The sequence below is a fragment of the Lagenorhynchus albirostris genome, chromosome 1, assembly GCF_949774975.1.
Source record: "Lagenorhynchus albirostris chromosome 1, mLagAlb1.1, whole genome shotgun sequence".
NCBI lineage: Eukaryota > Metazoa > Chordata > Mammalia > Artiodactyla > Delphinidae > Lagenorhynchus > Lagenorhynchus albirostris.
In genome coordinates, this window is record NC_083095.1 from 149,726,726 (window position 1) to 149,745,042 (window position 18,317).

At 48.4% G+C, this 18,317-nt stretch overlaps 1 protein-coding gene across 3 annotated transcripts in view; it reads right to left on the reverse strand.

Annotated features, from left to right (window-relative positions):
- SLCO3A1 (solute carrier organic anion transporter family member 3A1) overlaps positions 1 to 18,317 on the reverse strand; it is a 319,554-nt gene that overhangs the window by 25,938 nt on the left and 275,299 nt on the right. For all 3 annotated transcript variants that reach the window (XR_009541827.1, XM_060156054.1, XM_060156051.1), the window contains exons 6-7: positions 13,359 to 13,557; positions 12,092 to 12,230 (exon numbers count right to left, since the gene is read on the reverse strand). Coding sequence is in view for 2 of the 3 variants with exons in the window: in XM_060156054.1 (XP_060012037.1) it covers positions 12,092 to 12,230; positions 13,359 to 13,557 (338 nt within the window). In the remaining variant the exon portion in view is untranslated. The remainder of the gene's footprint in view (positions 1 to 12,091; positions 12,231 to 13,358; positions 13,558 to 18,317) is intronic.

The window sequence follows — 18,317 nt, forward strand, 5'->3', positions numbered from 1 at the left end:
GGCTGTGTCCTGCCGAGGAGCTTTAACCCATGCGAAGTCGGGGAGACCTTGGGTGGGGCTGGACCCTTCTTCCTAAGACATCTGGCACGGCAGGTGCTCTTGTGTAAATGGCCCCATCTCAGCACCCAGGGGTGTTTACTGTCACGCCCTGAGAAGTGCTGAGGCCCTACCCCTCTGTCCCTTTCCATACACCTCTGCCTGGAGACATACTAGCTCTTCTCCAAAACCCCGTGTTGATGTCTCCTCCAGCTGCAAGGTCCCTCCGCAAGTCGGCCCCCATGTGAGCTGGTACTTCCCTCCGTGAGGGTACACGCCACACCCCACAGCGGAGACCCTCGCTGCCCTCCTGGAGGAGACCTTGCGCTCTTGGGATCAGAACGTGTATTACCTGTGATTTACTGAGCATCGTCTCACAGCACAGCGCTGAGACACGGCAGGGGGAACTCAGCAGACGGTTTTAGAATGCCTGCGTGAACAGACCTTCCTCTGCTTTCATTAGGAAGCAGGCCTTCTCCCCAAGTCTAACTGAAAATGCCTCTTCTCTGCCTTCCGGGGAGAGGAAACTGCTCCCCTCCCCCGACCCCGACTTCACAGCTAAACGTTTCTAGCTGTTCACACTCACCACCTCTGCGTCCTCACCTCCCACGCTCTCAACTCACTCAAGCCGACTTGGGTCCCCACCCGCAGTAATCGGATCAGCTAAGCTCGCCAGTGGCTTCCATAGCCTGACTCTGCCATCCACTTCTCTCCTCCTGGAGGTCTCCCCCCCCCCCACCCCCAGCACGTGCCTGTGACCCACTTCCTCGACTTCCACAGCTTGCTCTCTGGTTTCCTTCCTCCCTCTCTGGTCGCTCCTTTTGCATTTTCCTTGTTGGCATCTTCCCCCGACCCCACTTTAAAATGCTGGAGCTCCTCGGGGTTCTGGTCCAGGCTTTCTTCCCTTCTCGTGCTGCACTCTTCCCTAGATTGTTTTACATCTACACGCTTTCCGATAACTCTCCTAAATTTAATCCCTAGCCCATATCCCTCCCAGACCCACTCGGGATGCCCCTTCCTAAGCCTCTGAGCCTGCTGAGATATCAACACCGACTCCGGGATGAGTGTCCTGCGTGGGATTCCGTGCCGGCATCTTGGCACTACTTTGCCATCCACAGCGGGAACTATTTCCCTAGGATTCCCTTCCCTGCATGGATGAAGCTGGACCAGAGGGAAACACAGACGAGATCTGGAAGTGAAGCAGAGGCCTTTACTCTCGGATGGGCAGACACGGGGACAGACACACGCAGAGGTGCCCGGAAGGAGCTGGCTGGTCCTAGCATCTGTGTGCATCCGCCTTCTTTACTGACTACCCTGCCGACAACAGAGGGCCCATGGCCACCTCTACTGACCTGGACGCAGGCTCGCTGATGTGCTTCCCCAGACCCTTCCCGGAACGCCCCCTTCATCTCACTGAGCAGCCACCTGGGAATTTCCCATATGCCTCGACTTGCCCACCTGAGCTGGTACTTCTGGGGATGTAGCGAGTGACTGTTCTCCAGTCCTTCATCTCACTTCTTCCAGATCTTAATTTGCCAACTCCTCCACATTCACGTTAGTTCTACTTCCTATACTAAACCCTTTATTTCCAAAAGACTTGTGGGTGCTGTTTTCCTGACCAAACCCTGACAGATACACATACCCCTGGCCCCAATCTCCTTTCCCTCCACATCTCTTGCCTTAGAAATGACACCCTGTTAACTCTATAGAGACCTGGTGGACCTCCCCCACCCCTTACTCCTACGTCAAATCCATCTTCCTTGTGACCATAATGCTGATAAGGACAGAAACCACTGTGGTTTTGATCCCTGACTTATCCCCAGCTCTAGAGTATGGTATTTATTGAATAAGTGAATGAATGAATGAACCCTCAAGTCCTGTTCATTTTATCATATCCTAAACACCTCTCAAACCCTGCCCTAGTTCACACCACTCCCATCCTCTTCTTTTCTTTTTTTTTTTTTTTTTTTTTTTTTTGCGGTACGCGGGTCTCTCACTGTTGTGGCCTCTCCCGTTGCGGAGCACAGGCTCCAGACACGCAGGCTCAGCGGCCATGGCTCACGGGCCCAGCCGCTCTGCGGCATGTGGGATCTTCCCGGACCGGGGCACGAACCCGTGTCCCCTGCATCGGCAGGCGGACTCTCAACCACTGCGCCACCAGGGAAGCCCACATCCTCCTCTCTTTGATCCCTGCTGTAGCCTGCGAGGAAAAAGAGATTTGGGACTGGGGTCCTTAGAAACACGTGGACTCGGAGAGTGCTCAGGTATAAACAGGGAACAGGCCCCTGGTGGATGCCTGTGGTCTTGTTTTGCCAAGTACCCCAGGAAATGAGTTCTGACTCACGTAGCCCCTTAGGAATGTGATGTCCTCAGAACCCTTTGAATGAACTGTGTGATTGGTGAGCTCTGTTTAGTTTAATAAGTAATCTGTAATTGGAACCTACACCCAGTCTTAGATTTCTGCCCTGTACCTAGGCTATGGCTCAAGTGTATTACATTTAACATAAGAGGAAACTGCCCGGCCCCTCTCTGCTCTGATAAGTAAAAAACTCCTTCTGAAATTCTCTGGATTAGGCCTGTGATCAAGGCCCTAATGGAATGGGTCAGAAATAAGATGCCTTTATCTCAGTGATTATACAGTCCTTCCGGTCCAGGTGAGGGGAACGTGTCCAGGAAGGCAACATCCTGTGAATGGCGTGAGCGAACGGCGGGGCTGAGCCACCCTGGGATTTGCAGCCAAGGCAAAGGGGACAGGTGAGAGCACAAAGCCAGGGGGTGGAATGGGACAAGAATGGACCGAGGGCAGCACAGGCTGATTGGACAGGAATAAGCACTTGTAGGGTATAGATGCCAGGAGAGGAGAAGCAGGAAACTGGTACAGGACCAGTGATCATACTGGCTTGCTGGTGCCGAGGAGAGAAGCTGGAAATGGATGGGTCCCTCTCAAATGCTCTAGGCAACTCTGTACTAATTTATTCAGATTTAATGTATTTGAGAGGAGCTGTGAAAAGAGGCTGGGGAGGAGGTAAGCCGAGTGACCTGAGTGGGGACTTGGATAGGTTTCCTTTTTAGTTCAATGAGTCAATCTGACAGAATGAACAGAAAGTGCTGGGTGGTCCCGAGGGCTGGGGCGCAGGCTGGGACATTCCTAGGACCCTTCCCGCAGAGAATCCAAGGAAAAGTGCTAAGCCTCAGTCCTGTGGCAAGGGATGGGAACTGTCCTTTATTCGGGCTCAGGTGATAGAAGAGACCACAGATCGCCCTGGCCATTGTGCTAAAGGACCTGTGGGGCTCTGGGCGTACAAGGCCAGGTTAGGGAGAAACTTCCACCCTGATGTCCCAGTGTGTTGGGAATAACCATCCCAGGGTGCATAATTGGAAGAGAGGACTTTGCACCAATGAGGCTTCACACTACAATTCCAAGTGAGAAGGGAGAGCAGACAGCCTTTCCGCTGGTATTAACTTGGCATGTAAGTGGGAACACTGAGACCTGCAAAAGCCCCAAGCAGTAGGAAGTCTGAAAATATAGGGATAACCTGGGTTGTGAGGGAAGGAGATGATAGAGGTTGGGATACTAATTCTCACCCTGTTTCTATACAACAGCCCCGTGGGTGGCGCCAGCCCAGAATGCAGATGGACCTGGACAACGGCCTATAGATGATCACGGCCTGAATGAAGGGGTACCCCCTAGTGCTGTCCTCAGCAGCCCCCAATATATTGAACTGTGAAGGAAGTGCACTAGGCTCCAGGAGATTAGTCTACTGCTCCTGACCTGGCAAATGTCCAGTTTTCCATCCCGTGGCAAAGGAACGTCTCCCCAGTTTGCCGTTCTCTGGGGAGGAATGTGGCCCCCACTGCCTCCAGGAGAGTTGGAGTCTCTGTCTGGTGCCAGGCGTGGGGTGGCAGGACCTAGCTTTACTGCCCTGAGAGATCATGTTGATAAGCAGATGACCACGGTGCTCACGGAGGAACTGGCCTGACCACATTTGGAAGCAGTGGTGACCTGGCGGACAGAGTGGGACTGGCTTGGAAATTCTACAAGAGCTTATCTTACAGACAGACTTGCCCAGGCACAAAATGATGTCAGTATACAATTCAAGTCACAACACAGTCTGCAGGAGCTAAAGTTTTGCAGCCCTGAATGCCCATCAACAGGAATTGGCTAGATGCATTCCATTAGGTCCACACACGGAATATTACGTAGCAGTAAAAAAGGTATCAGAGTGCTCTTTATGTACTAATATGAAAAAAACCTCCAAGATAAATTATTAACAACAAAAAACCCCCACAAGTAACAAGCTACAGTATAAAATAGATAACCAGCAAGGATCTACTGTATAGCACAGGGATCTACGTATATGTATAACTGAATCACTTTGCTGTACACTTTGCTGAAAATAACACATTATAAATCAACTATACTTCAATTAAAAAAAAATAAACAAGCTACAGAATAATACCTTTTGGTGCATTCAAACCCAGTAGTTACAAGAAACTAATAATAGTAATTTCCTGTTGGGCAGAGTAGTGGGTTGAAAAGTGGGTGAACAGGAGACTGAGGTAGAAAGGAGTTTCCACTCCCTCCTTTTTGGTTTTTGAACCACACACATGTATCATCTATTTAAAAAAATTTAAAACTCCAGAAGAAGAAATCAATAAAAGAAGAGCAGAGTCACTAAAAATTGTACTCTTGTTCTACATTCAGCCATTAATTTAAATTGAGAAATGTTTCTATTCACATGCAATGATGGAATAAATAACTACGATAGAGCTGGAGAGCATAAAAATAGAAAAACGACTCTCTCAAATCTAGGTTTCATCTTCTCTTGATGAAGGAAATCATAAGCATGCTATTTTGACAGCTCATATTATAAGAACAAAATACTCCTCAGCAGTGTTTCAAAAGTATCTGGCAAATAAAGTTGTTTTTGTTTGTTTTTTTTCCCCCAATAGTCAATACTGATGGATCAATTCTATTAATTGCACAAATAAAACTAATCTCTAGGTTGAAAAATGACTTTTCTAAGGGGACAGGCATGGGGGTGATGATGTTCTTTGTATTAAGAGCCTGTGAAAACTTGAAAGTTTCATTCTCAGCATCCTGGAATACTGTTTTTGGTTTTCTTTCTGAAATATCTTCGGTTACCAGGAAGAAATGACAATCTCTATTAAAGGTCGGGCCCTAGTGCTATAGTTCAGAAAGGGGGTTGGCCAGAGGGAGTGCTGACACATGCAGTGTCCTGCCCGGCTTCTGCCTGATGACCGAGATGGCAAAGGACTGAGATTGTACCACAACAGCTGGGACGTCTTCCTTCGAATGACAACATACTCGTATGTGTCCTAGACTTTTATGGGATCCCTTCATGATTCAGTGAAGTTCCTCAGACATTCTCCTGTCACTTATTACTGTCTTTTTGTAGCTTAGAATCTCTTCACCTCACTGGCCCAACCCTAGTTGGTTTTTCCAGGTGAAGACGTCGGAGCTCGTCATAAAGAGCATCACGGGCAACCCACGTGCCTCAAGGCAAAGGGGAGATTGAAACACTGCAAGAAGAAATGCGCTCTCTTGTTCCCTGGCAGGGTCACTAGCTGAAGGATAATGGCCAGGGAGAAAAACCCTGCGATGAAACCAAGACCTCCATCCACCCTTCACCTCTGTAACCTGCATCCTGCCAGAGCCTTATTTATCTCCTGCCGAGGGGAAGGAAAGGGCCGTTCTTTGGGAAGCGTCGGGCTTACTCTCTGCTCCAGCCATCTCAGGTGGAAAGTGTGGGCAGAGCACAGAGGAGAAGGATGTGGCTGCAGCTCAGAATGAACACCGGGCCCTTCCCTTTACCTTCCTCCTTCCAGACTCCAAACCAAAGCCTTGCCCTTGTCATGAGGTTCAAGCCTCCCCACCACCCCATGCTCACACACATTCCAGGCTGGGATGTCCTTCCATCCTATCCACCGGGCAACGACCCACGCATTCTCCGTGGATGAAGCCTGGCCCTGCCCCTTGCTCTTTCTCCAGGAAATAGCATCCACACCCTCTCCTTCCAGCCCCGCCCCACCCTGAACCAATTCCTACCCAAGCAGGCAGAAGGCTCCAAGTTCACTAATTTCTCTACATACCTGTTTCCTTCCATTAGACCGTAACCACCCAACTTTTAATGCTGGATCTTATTTTTAATACCAATGTTTTTCCTTATTGGAAAAGGGATGCATGTTCATTTTAGGTTATTTAGAAATATACAGAAAAATGTAAAGAAATATTTAAAAATTAAGTTTTTAGTCCTAGCCAGAGATAATGTTCTGTGACAGGCTTATCCTTCCAATCTTTTCCCATGCAGAGATAGACAAATCTTTAGATTTTTCTTTACCTTTACTAAAAGGGATCATAATCTAGTTATTGTTCTATAATGTGCTCTTTTCACTTAATACCATATTATAAACATATAAGGCCTGGTTAGCTGCTGCTCTTGGGTGTTCCCTTGTAACGTAACTCTATTAATATATTAATTTATATTAATAATTTAACTTATAGTAAACATGATCTTAACTTATAGTAAACATGATCTCCTTGCCTTATTCATCTCTATATTTTTAATGTCTAGCCCAGGGCCTGAGATACATTAGATGCCCTGGGAGGCAATGCCCTCATTGGGCTTGACTTCAGAATATTCCCAAGTCCCTCTGACAAGCCATCACCAGGATGAGGACAGACTTTTAAATCAGTTCTGGCAAATGGGGTCAGGCTATACAAGAGGATTTGCAAACTCCAGACCTTTGGGGACCGTTAGGAAACAGATAAGAAAAATGGTCCAGTGTCCGGGGTGACCAGTGGTGGGGACCATGGCTAAGTGGAGATCAAATGTCTTGTCTAAAGCGTCAGTCTCCTCTTAGCTCCAGCCAACTGCTGCCCCATTGGGGTGCAGGTGCCATGTTAATTCTCATCCACCTTTCTGGCCTTTCAGACAGGCCAGAAATCTAGATTTGTATATGAAATACCCAGGCTGTTAAACCTTGGTTCAGCCACTGTAGTTACCCCTGCTGGCAGATATGGCATTTAATCGACCAGTCTGTTTCTTCTGCTGGAAGATGCTGACATGGCACCTCTAACCTCCAGCTTGGTTTCTACAGTGGGTGAACCCAATGATGGTGAGATGGAAAAGGAGACTGAAGGATGGATGCTCAGTGCTAGAAAATTTTAAGAACTCATTCCTTTGACTACAGCAGTGGTTCCCAACTGGGGGGTATTCTGTCCCTCCCTCAGGGACCTATGGAACTATCTGGAAGCATTGGTGGTTTCACAAATGGCAGAGGGTGCAGGGGGTAGTGCTGCTATTGGCATCCGGTGGGTAGAGCCCCAGGGATGCTGCTAAACATCCTCTAGTCCCACAGCAAAGGATGATGCAGCCCCAACTGTCAACAGTGCCCAGTGGTTCTCAACCTTGGTTACATATCAAAAACACTTGTGTGTGTGTGTGTGGGGGGGGAGTGTTTAAAACACTGATGGCAAGTAGAGCAATTAAGCCCGTGCACCACAACTACTGAGCCTGCACTCTAGAGCCCACGAGCCACAACTACTGAGCCCGTGTGCCACACCTACTGAAGCCCACGCGCCTAGAGCCCATGCTCCGCAACAAGAGAAGCCACCACAATGAGAAGCCCACGTACCGCCACGAAGAGCAGCCCCCGCTCGCCGCAAATAGAGAAAGCCCGCACACAGCAATGAAGACCTAATGCAGCCAAAAAATAAATAAACAAATAAATTAAATCTTAAAAAAAAAAACAACAACTGATGGCAGGGTCCCACTCCAGAAAGAGGGAATCAGAATCTCTGAGGATAGACCTCAGGCCTCATGTTTTAAAAGCTCCCAAGCAATTCTAATGTGCAGCCAGGACCGAGACCCATGCTATTGAACGAGGAGTACCCCGCACACATCCAAAATGGGGCTGCCCCCTCCCCTCCCCACCATAGCACCTACTCAGGGCTCTGCTCAAACAGGCGCTCGATAAATCCTTGTTGCCTGGATGGGGGAACAGATTAGTTGTCTATCATTAGCCCCCTACAAACTGCTGTGCTGGACTTGTACTGATTTTCAACATTCCATTGGTGGCTGATAGAAGCTTCTTTTAAGTCAATTATTCAGTACATCAAAAGGATACAACTTCCAGCAGTCAATCAGCAGCTACCAACATGCTTTCTGTTAGAATAATTACTACTGAGAGTGAAAGGTACAGAAACAATCCGGACAATATATTCATGCCAAAGGAAGCTTACAGAATTAGCTTGCTATCTTTTTCGTCACTCTTCCTGGTCATATGCAATGAGAAGAATTAGAAGTTGTATATTAAATGCAATTCTGGAAACTTCCATCACTATCACTCAAGGAGAAATGAGATCAGAAAATGAAAAACAAAACCCCAAAGCAGGGAAGGAAGGGCAGTCTAATATCAGGAAACCGCTAATGTGAACCAGATCTCCTAATAATCAGAATGATGTCCTCAGTGACTTATTCGCATCTAATCAAGTTAGGGGAAATTTTCACAAGTCTGGGTGGAAGCTATCAAGTGGGGAGAGATGAGCATGCAAGAGGTGTTTAGGATTGAAATCTGCACCAGCCAACCAACCTGCCTGCCAGCTGTGGTATTACCGCCCCTGGCGCCCTGGGGCTTGCTGAGCTTGGCATAGAACCTCCAGCCGGGTGTGCAGAAAGCCTTGGGCATTTATCCAGAGCCATGGCTAATACTGGGAATGCAGTGGCCCACAGCGGAACCCCATCCCTGGATATTGGAGCCTAGCGATGGACTGGTGATGGAGACGCAGGCGAACATGGACCATTCAGTCCAGTGGAGGGGGCCACAGTAAGAGCCTTGCTGGGAGGGCAGGTGCTGAGGCCTCTGCAGGAGGGGTGCTAGTGCAGCCCTGGAAGCAGTGAGGAAGTGGGAGGAGGCGTCTCAGCTGCGCATAAGGAGGTGTTAGGGATGTGAAGGGCTTAGGGGAAGACTAGCCCCTGAAAGAAACAGCATGGACAAAGGTCTGGAGGTAAGAGAGAACTGGGTGTGCTGGGGGCACCCCAAGAAGTCTGACACAGCTAGTGGCTCCTCAGAAGGCGGGCAGAGCGGGGGAGGTTGAGGCTGGAAAGGCAGCAGGGCCAGATCGTGAAAGCACAATGTCCCGACTGTGGGGGGCACGCACGGAGAACTTCTTTCTGGTGGAAAAAAGGGAGGGATCCTAAAGAGGGAAGTCACAGGGTCAGAGGAAGACACTGGGATTGGCGTCAGACAGACCCTGCGTTCCCGCGCCAACGCCACCATGTTCCGTGTGACCTTGGGCAAGGGACTAATCTGTAATCGGGGAATAAGTAGAACACCTCCTTGCCAAGGTTGTTACGAGGGTGAGTGAGATACTGGGCTGGCCAAAAAGTTCATTCGGTTTTAAGTAAAGACATTTTTCATTTTCACCAAAAACTTTAATGTAGTCACGAACCGAATGAACTTTTCAGCCAACACAATATATGCGGGGCTGTGGGTATAGGTGAAAGAATGGTTGCGTTGACACTGGGAAAGGACTCCAGTGGATGCAGAAGGAATAAATACAAAAAAGGGAAAGAGGGAAGAGAGATGAAGGAGACTGTAGTCTGTGGAAGAGTTTTTCGGGGGAGCTTGGAGACAAGAAAGGAAGAGGTAGAGGAGGAGGGAGTAAACATACCAGGAATCGAATCTACTGTTTTGGCATTTTCTCAAAATACTGATATTCCTATGACTCTGGGCCAAGCTGCCACGGGCCATGAGGAACACGTGGAAGGCCCCGTCACCTGGCCCGCACCGGCTCTCGGAAAAACTTGCTGCTGTTGCAAGTTTTATGGTTGTGGTTGTTTTTAGGTCTCGACCATCACAAAGGCCCCTTTCCAGGATACACGTGGCTCTGTGGCCCCAAAGCCCTCATCCACCCGTTGGAAGGCAGGGCCTCCAGAGATCTGCCTCCACGGGGTGGAGTGTTATTCCCACCCCAGCCCTGGGCTTTTCTCAATCTCTTGAGAAAGAGATTGTAATTATGGGGGGATATCACCTCTCTGCTTTGCCTGCACCCCAGCAGACAACATGAGGCCTCCGGTACTGTGAAGAAAAGGCAGGTGTCTGGGGAATAAACCATATGTCCAGAGGGAAGCGGAGAAGCTTGCCCTCTGATGATAATTGCATTCCACAGCTTGCTGTTTCAGCAGCTAGACGCAAACCCGGGCCTGATTAGGCTCTTATTCAATAAGACTCTAGTCCATGCAAGATCAGGAGACATGGATTTTTCTAGACTATTTTTTGGTCAGAAAATGCTCTGGAATAGACTGCTTTGGTCTCAGGACACTAGCCTATACTGAGTCAATGTCATAACAGCACAGTAACCAAAACTGATTTATAATATAACTTTTTGGACATTAAAATGTTAATGAAATTGCTGTCATGAAAAAGAATAGCTTGAATTTTTATTTTAACCATTCTCAAGGTCCCATCTCTTTTTAAAAATTCATTTCCTCTCACTTGAAGAAACTGCTTTATCATCTAATTTAAGACATCAGTTCCCCTCCCCCCAAGGTGATTTACTTTCTCTATAGAAAAATGGTAGTAACCGGCCAAGAATCTAAGTGTTAAATGCAAGGAAAAATGAGACCTTTGGAAATGAAAATAAATGATCAATTTTTCTTCCTTCGGAGAAATCACTACTCCCAAAAGATACAGGATGTGGAAAGGAGAGGAAACAAATGATTTCAACTCTAAGTTCCTTGAAAGCAGCCACTCAGCCTTCTTATCTTTCTTTCCATCTATACACTTCTGGACATTTCTGGAGCACTTGTGGATGCCAGCTCTCACTTAGGAAACTCACAGGTCAGGGCAAATGAAAAACAGATCACTGCAGTGAAACAAGAGAAATGCCTCCAGGAGAGAAAGGTAGTAAGATTGCAGGGTCAAGAACCCCAAAGATAAAGGAGGGCAGGGATGGTATCACAGAGCAGGGGGCATTTGAGTAGGGTATTGACAGGTGAGTAGGAGTTGTCCAATTGGAGGGAGAAGCAGGAAAAGACACATGTTGTGTGGGGGAAAGCTGAATACCACCAACTGAAAGGAAGCATAGCTGAAGAGCATGGCGGAGGAAAGACACATGCTGAAGACACACACAAACCCAATTCAGTGCCTAGATCTTATCATCTAGCTGACAGTAGCATTAGAAAGGGTCCTATACAGTATTACAGAAATCATTCTGGCTTCAGTGTAGAAGACAGACCAGCAGGGGGTGATCCTGAGTTGTGAGGCCAGGGAGGCGACTACTATGCTGGTCCAAGCAAGAGATGAGGAAGACCTGCACCAGGGCAGTGGTGGTGTGGATGCAGAAGAAGGGCAGGTGCAAGAGACACCTGCAAGGTGGGATCAGCAGGACTGGGTGAGCAGTCCCTTAGCTTCAAGTTTTCATGCAGAGAATGTGGAAAGCTGCAGGCTGACAGCAAATTGTATAATTCATGCTGAGAAGGAAAGAGCCAAAAAAAAATGATAGTGGGAGGATGGAAAAAGGTGGGAGGCATCTAGCTAAGAAGAAAAGGGCAAAGGAAACTGAGCAGAGAACAGGTTGGATTAGTGCCACATAACCTCAGGTTTGGAAGAGGCCTTCCCTGATAAGTGGCTTTCTAGCCTTTCTTTACATACTTCTGTTGATGGGGAGCTCATTACCTGTAGAGTCATCCCATTCCATTGATACCTTTTGTGAGTTCTTTGAACCACAATCTTTTCCTCTGGCTCCACAGAGCTACCTTTGAATTTTTACTTTCAGTTGCTCAAAGACACTTTTTGGAAACCTATTTGATTTAGCAAGAAGCAGCTGGATGGCCTGGCAGGCCTCCCATCCTGCCGATGGAGAATCCTCCCCTAGAGCAGGGCAGAGGCTGAGATAAATTCACAGCGCAGGAACACAAAGTTGAGGACACGTGTGGTTGCCCACTCTTGCCCTTGCTCTTGGGTTTTAAGCTACTTTAGCTGTCTGAGTCCCCTGCCCCATCCCACCCCATCAGAAAATCACCAATACCGTGCTGTTGCAGCCAGCAAAGCAGGCAGACAGGTAGGTGATGCCATCTGCTCCACACACTGGAGTGAAAGAATCCGTTTGGCATTCACAGTTTTTATTGCAGGACGAGTAGGGGTCCAGGGCCGAGCCAGGTGATGAGCTGGAAAAGACAGGAAACGTGGAACCCATCAGAGAAAGGTCAACCCAGTGACAGCCCTCTGCCCTCTGTGGTCATGGTCGCCAATGTGGTCGTGGTTCAGGGAAGGAGGGCCATCAGTGCTTGGACTGTGCATGGATATACAGAAGCTGCCTCTGCCCGTGTGCTCCCATTCTGCCTGTTTGACCTCGCAGAGTGGCAGATAAGCCTGGCCCTACTTTTCCTGACTTAACTTCAGGAGAAGGCCTGGTGGCCTGCTCGGAGGCGGAGACTGGTGTGGAGAGGAACTGGTACCCTGCAGGCCAACCACGCTGCAGCCCTGATGCTCCAAACTGGATTCCCAAGGCAGCTGCAGAGTCTCACGTAGAAAAGGGGACAGCTATTGGCGCTGGCTATGTAAGGACTCTCTGTAATTCCCTCTAAGGGCAAGTCTGATTGGACTTTAGTTCAAAGTCTTGGGATAATAACTAGGAAGTAAGTTGTCCTATAAGAGCTAACTTCTTTCCATGCTTCTCTCCTTTTTTCCCCTCCATCCCTCCCTCCCACCCTTATCAATACCTACTATGGCTCATACCCTGTAATTACTATGTGAGTCTAATGATAGCTTCTGATGGTTTAAGGAATTGTTGGGACTTCCCTGGTGATTCAGTGGTTAAGACTCCATGCTTCCATTGCAGGGGGTGTAGGTTTGATCCCTGGTCAGGGAACTAAGATCCCTCATGCCATGCATGCGGCCAATAAAAAAAAAAAAAAAAAAAAAAAAAAGGAATTGTTGAAGTCTCTTATTTTAAGCTGAATTTGAAAATAAAACGTATTTTTAATTTTCTATCTTCACGTCACTCCTAAAATCAAATGACAAAAATTGGCATTTGAGTCCTCTGGGGAGTGAATGTCTGACTGTCTCCCCAGTGCTCCCTTGGCCGCCCTGGGAGAGAGCCTTTAAGTGGAAGTCAGCCTTCTCTGCCCAGAAGGTACATAGAGATTGTTCAACCCTGGGAGGAAGATGCAGAGGCATCATCGACTTCGCAGCTCATGGTCACTAGGGACAAAACTGGCTCCATTAACCTACCCAGGAGAGAGGGTCCTGGCATCCTGGGCAGGCAGGGGTGGCGAGACCTTTCTGGGACTTACGTGTTTCCATAGGGAACAGTAACCCCAGCCACAGGGCCCGTGTCACAGCCCAGGAAGAGGAAGGAGACGTAACAAGCGGTGGACACCAGGTTGACGAGCATGGCCATCCGAATGGCCCCGAGGGCAGACAGGCTGAGTTTCTTCACCAGGAGACCGCCCAGGAAGATGCCCAGACAGGCACATGGGATCGCAGTCATCCCTGGAGGAGAGCAGAGGGGCAGGGACCATTAGCCAGGGAAGAGGGGCCAATCAATGCAGACACTGGGTGCCAGGCCCGAGGCTGAGCCCTGCATGGACAGGATTCCCTGTGACACCGCTGTGGTGCCACTTGCTCCACTGTGCCCCAAAGCGTCTGTTAGTGGCCTCATTTCTACCCTCAAGGAGCTCACGAAAATTGGGGAAGACAGACACATGAAAACTCAATGATTAGGAGTCTAAGTCATACACCTTGCATGCTAAGTGGGGAACCCTCGTGGGAAACACACCCAGCTGGTGTGGGAACAACCGAGAGACAAGTCAGACCAGCTGGGAACACGCACGCGCATTTGAGAAAAGTATCAGGGAGCAGTGATGTGCCCTCTGTGCGTTTTCCAGGTGGTGCGGGAAAGGGGATCAAATTGGGGATTTTCTCCCACTCTTCAGGCAAGGAAGGGTCTGGAGGCTGTTTAAACAAAGGTCCCAGAACTCACCAGCCTGTGGAGACAGTGTTTTAACCAGCCCCGTGACCTCTCAGGAAGCAGCATCAATCAAATTAATATGTTTCGTAGCTCCTGGTGAGTAATCGGCATATATTTTTTTCCCCTTTCTTATAAACAGAGCTATCTGCAAGGCAGCAGGACCATAAACCTGTTATTTCTGATTCTCAGAGACTCAGGGCATCTTAGGAGGACCAAAGGATCCTAGCGTTCCAATCTCCTGTTTGGTTTTGTTCTGTTCTGATTCACTTCATCTAAACTCGGCTTTAAATTACTGTGTGTCATTTATCTACCGTGTAGATTGTGCATGGCTAATTTTCCAGTCTAGGCTGCCTCTTCCTTGCCAATCAACAGACCTCTAGGTTAACTGACTACATCAATCAGATGGTATGTGCTAAAGGAATGCAAATTAATTTTAATATTCTGGTGAGAAAAACAATCAGGGAGGCTGAGCTCTGCAAAGGAAATAGCACAAGTTACACTTCTTGAAAAACATAGTGTCTCTGTATTATTTGATGCTCTTAGATGAGCTGTGCCTGGTTCTCTCTCATCCTGGTATAGATGATCCTCAGGACCTCGCCCCTATTTGCCTGTCTAAACCCCATGCCACTCCGCTCCCCCCACTATGCCCAATCCTCCTCCCCTCTCCCTGGAATAGGCCAAATCCGTTCAAGCCCCCAGTCTCTGCACTTGCTGTTTCCTGTTCTAGGACATTCTTACCCTCTATCTTTACTTGGCTGGGCCCTATGGAGGGCCTTCCCAGACCACGCCATCTAGAGTGGTCCTGCAGCCCATTTGGGATTTCCTACTGTTTCTTGCCCTGTTTTATTGTTGGCATGGCTCTCCCCAGTATCTGAAGCTGCCTCAGGTATTTCTGGTTTTCTCGTTTCTTGTTCTCTCTCCCCCTCCTGAAATGCAGCTTCCCTGAGGACAAGAACCGTTCCATCCTGTTCAGTCCCGGCTCCCTGTGCCTAGCACGGTGCCCAGCACAGAGTGGGCGCCTGGGGATTATTTTCAAGATGAACGGAACAGCGAGCAGATGGGATCTGTGTGAGTGAATACTGATGGCCAGAGCCCACGCCCAGAGAGCAGGTTGCATTTTGTTCCATTTTCCATCAGAGGCAGCAGGGAGCGGCCCCTGGTGAGGATGGTAACTATGGCAATAAGAGGCTTTCAGCACCTTTTCTCCAAGCCATCATCAGCCTGCCCTCTCCCTCCCTGACGTGTGTGCGGCCTTAGCTTGCGGGCAGCTATCAGAACTTCCCCCCAACTCCATCCTCATTAGCTTCACCTATGCAGATTGAGTCCTTTTTATCTTCACGCATACATCAATGCCATCAGCCCTTAATCATCTGTGTTGCTCTTTTCTGAACTCTGCCCCATCTGCTGATGACTTCGTGGGTGGCCCAGAGACAGCGCTGATGGCCCAGGATGACTGCAGGTTTGCGGGGGGCTACTGATGAAGCATTTTTGGACACGAGCCTTGCCTTACGCTTCTGCTGCCTCTCTCTGTCCCCTAAAGGCCCCCTGCCATCCCCTCCTGCAGCCAGCCTTCCAGAGTCCACGCTAACAGACTGATGCTATGGGTAGGGCACAGGGAGAGGGCACGTGTCCTGCCTGCCTGGGCTGCCAGCCGGATGGACGGACCGACAGATGGGCCACCAGGCTGCTTCTCCACATGGCGGGAGAGGGTCTCCCTGTGCAAGTGCTCTAACAGACAGAGTCCCTGGGACAGAAACAGGTGCAGGAAGGTGAGATTGTTTTTGACCTTCTGCCCTGAAGACTACTGATTTGTTTGTTGATAGAAAACTTTGGAAATCTGTCCTGAAATAGAACAGAGCCCCAACTCTGAAGCAAATGTAATCAAAATGTAAGGAGCTGCTGCAAAGAAATCAGGAAGTGAGAGATAAACTCTTTGGGTGCTGGAGGGCAAAACCTGAGAGATGGTAGGTATAATGAAGAAGTTATAACTTTAATTATAGAGAGACACATTTTACCCTATCTCTGTCAGACAGGTACTAAAGGGCTGACTGCATCTTGCTAATACCTCTTGGAAGAAATACTTATAAAATAGCGGACGGTAGAGAGTTATTAGTAAAAAAGAAAAACAACAAGCCTTGTGCTGCCCTAGCAGCTCCCAGGGAGAGGTGCTGGGATCTGGCCACATCATTGCTGGTAGGGTTTTAATTTTTTTTAACTTGATACCTTACGTCCTGTGAAGTGCATAAGCTTAAGGGAACACTGATGAATTTTTGCCCCTTTATACACCCCTGTATTAAAACATTTCCAGCAGCCCCAGGGGCTCCCTGGTGCCTCCATTCCCTCCACCCTCAAGGATAACTATCATTCTGGCCTCTATCACTTTAATTAACTTTTCTTCTGTTTAACTCATAAATATGTACTCTTTTGTGTCTGACGTCTTTCAACTCTGTCAGATCCATCCACACTGAGGCATGTATCCAAGCTCTTGCTTTCTCATGCTGTATGACAGCTCACTGTATGAATATTCTATCATTTATTTACCCATTCTAGTATCGATAGATATTTGGGTTGTTTCCAGTTTGGGGCTGTTATGTATAAAGCTGTTTTGGATACTGTACCTACGCATATATAAATGAGTGGACCTAAACACTCACTTCTGTTGGATTTATGCCCAGAAGTGGAATGCTTGGATCCCAGCGTAAGCATATGCTTTTAGCTTTCATGGGTACTGCCAAACAGTTTTCCCAAGCGCTTGTACCATTGTGCACTCCCACCAGCAGTGTATGAGAGTTCCAGTGGCTCCACGTCCTCGCCAACACTTGGTACTATCAGTCTGGCAGACATGGACTAGTATTTCATCATGGTGTTCGTATGTGTTTTCCGGATGACTCATGAGGGGTCAGCACCTTTACATGGGTTTATTGGCCATTTTGTGAAGGAAATGCTAAGGAGAAGATCAGAAAATATCACCTCGCCCATTTCCCTCAGGACATGATCTACTTCTACTTAACAGAGAAGATAATTCCACGGGGCTGGAGCCCTCTCGACTGCCAGGCCAGACTTGTCACATTCTCAGGGGCCATCCTTGTGTCTCTCTCCTTCTCTGCACTTTCAGAACAGATGAGCTCTTCTGTCAAAGGCTGTCCGCTATACTCCCTCTCTTTTCTGCACATCGCCTCTGCTGGTTCTTTCCCCTCTGCTTAGACGCCTGCTCAAGTCCTTCCTGTCACAATAGCAACTGTCTTTTAGCAACAGCACCGTCACTACTCCAATCCCTTGACTGCAATACACACTGCCCACCATGTCTTCTCTCCGTCCCTCCACCACTAAGCTCTGGAAAGTGTCCTGCAGTCACTGGCTATTCCTTCCCTCTTGTGGGCTGCTCCCCTGCTGCTGTTTCATGGACACAGCCCTGACACAGGCTGAAAGATGTCCTGGCTGTTGAAGGGACCAGAGACATGTGAGGCCACATCACGCGTGGGCACTCATGCTGCTGACAGCTTCCTTCTTGGTATCATCTCTTCCTTGACTCCCGTGATCCACGGATTTCTCACAGGAGTTGCTTCTTGAACTTCTCTATGGCCTCCTGTATTTCCTATGGGCAGTGTTTCACCCCCTCTATTCTAATTCTACACATTTTCCTTCTGCAAATCCCACTCCTGTGTCCTCAACTACCATGCACAAACGGATGCAACCCACATCTTCTTCTTCAGCCCTCAACCATGCACAGGACAGCATGTAGATATACCATGGCCATCTCACACTCAGTAACTTCAACTCTGAACTCACAACCTTCCCTACAGATCTGATTCTTTTCTGCTATTTCCAGGTTTCACAAATGGTACCACCCTTTGTCTGAGCCAGAAACCTGGAAGTCATTCTTGACCCTGCATTCTCCTTCCTCCGCCATGAGACCACTTTCCCTACTGCGTATAAGGAATGCTCCTTCTCATGAGGGCAAACGGGTTTTCTTTAGCATGTCAGCTCCAAAGGACTGGAAGCAGATTCCTGTAGTCTACTGCTGAGAAGACTGGTAAGATCACGCTTGAGCTTGGGGAGAAGGAGTGTCATGATCCATTAATTACATCTGCCATGGGCACAGGGATAGAGGGGAGCATATGGCTTCCAACCTCTATATTTGCTGACCGTGGGTTTTATGCTGCCAAGAATATCCTTGATTTTTATGTTCTTGACCAAAGCCTGCTAAACTTTCAAGATCCATCTTGATTCCCCTCTTCCTTCCTCACATCTTCCCCCCAGTTCTCCAGTTCACACTGATTTA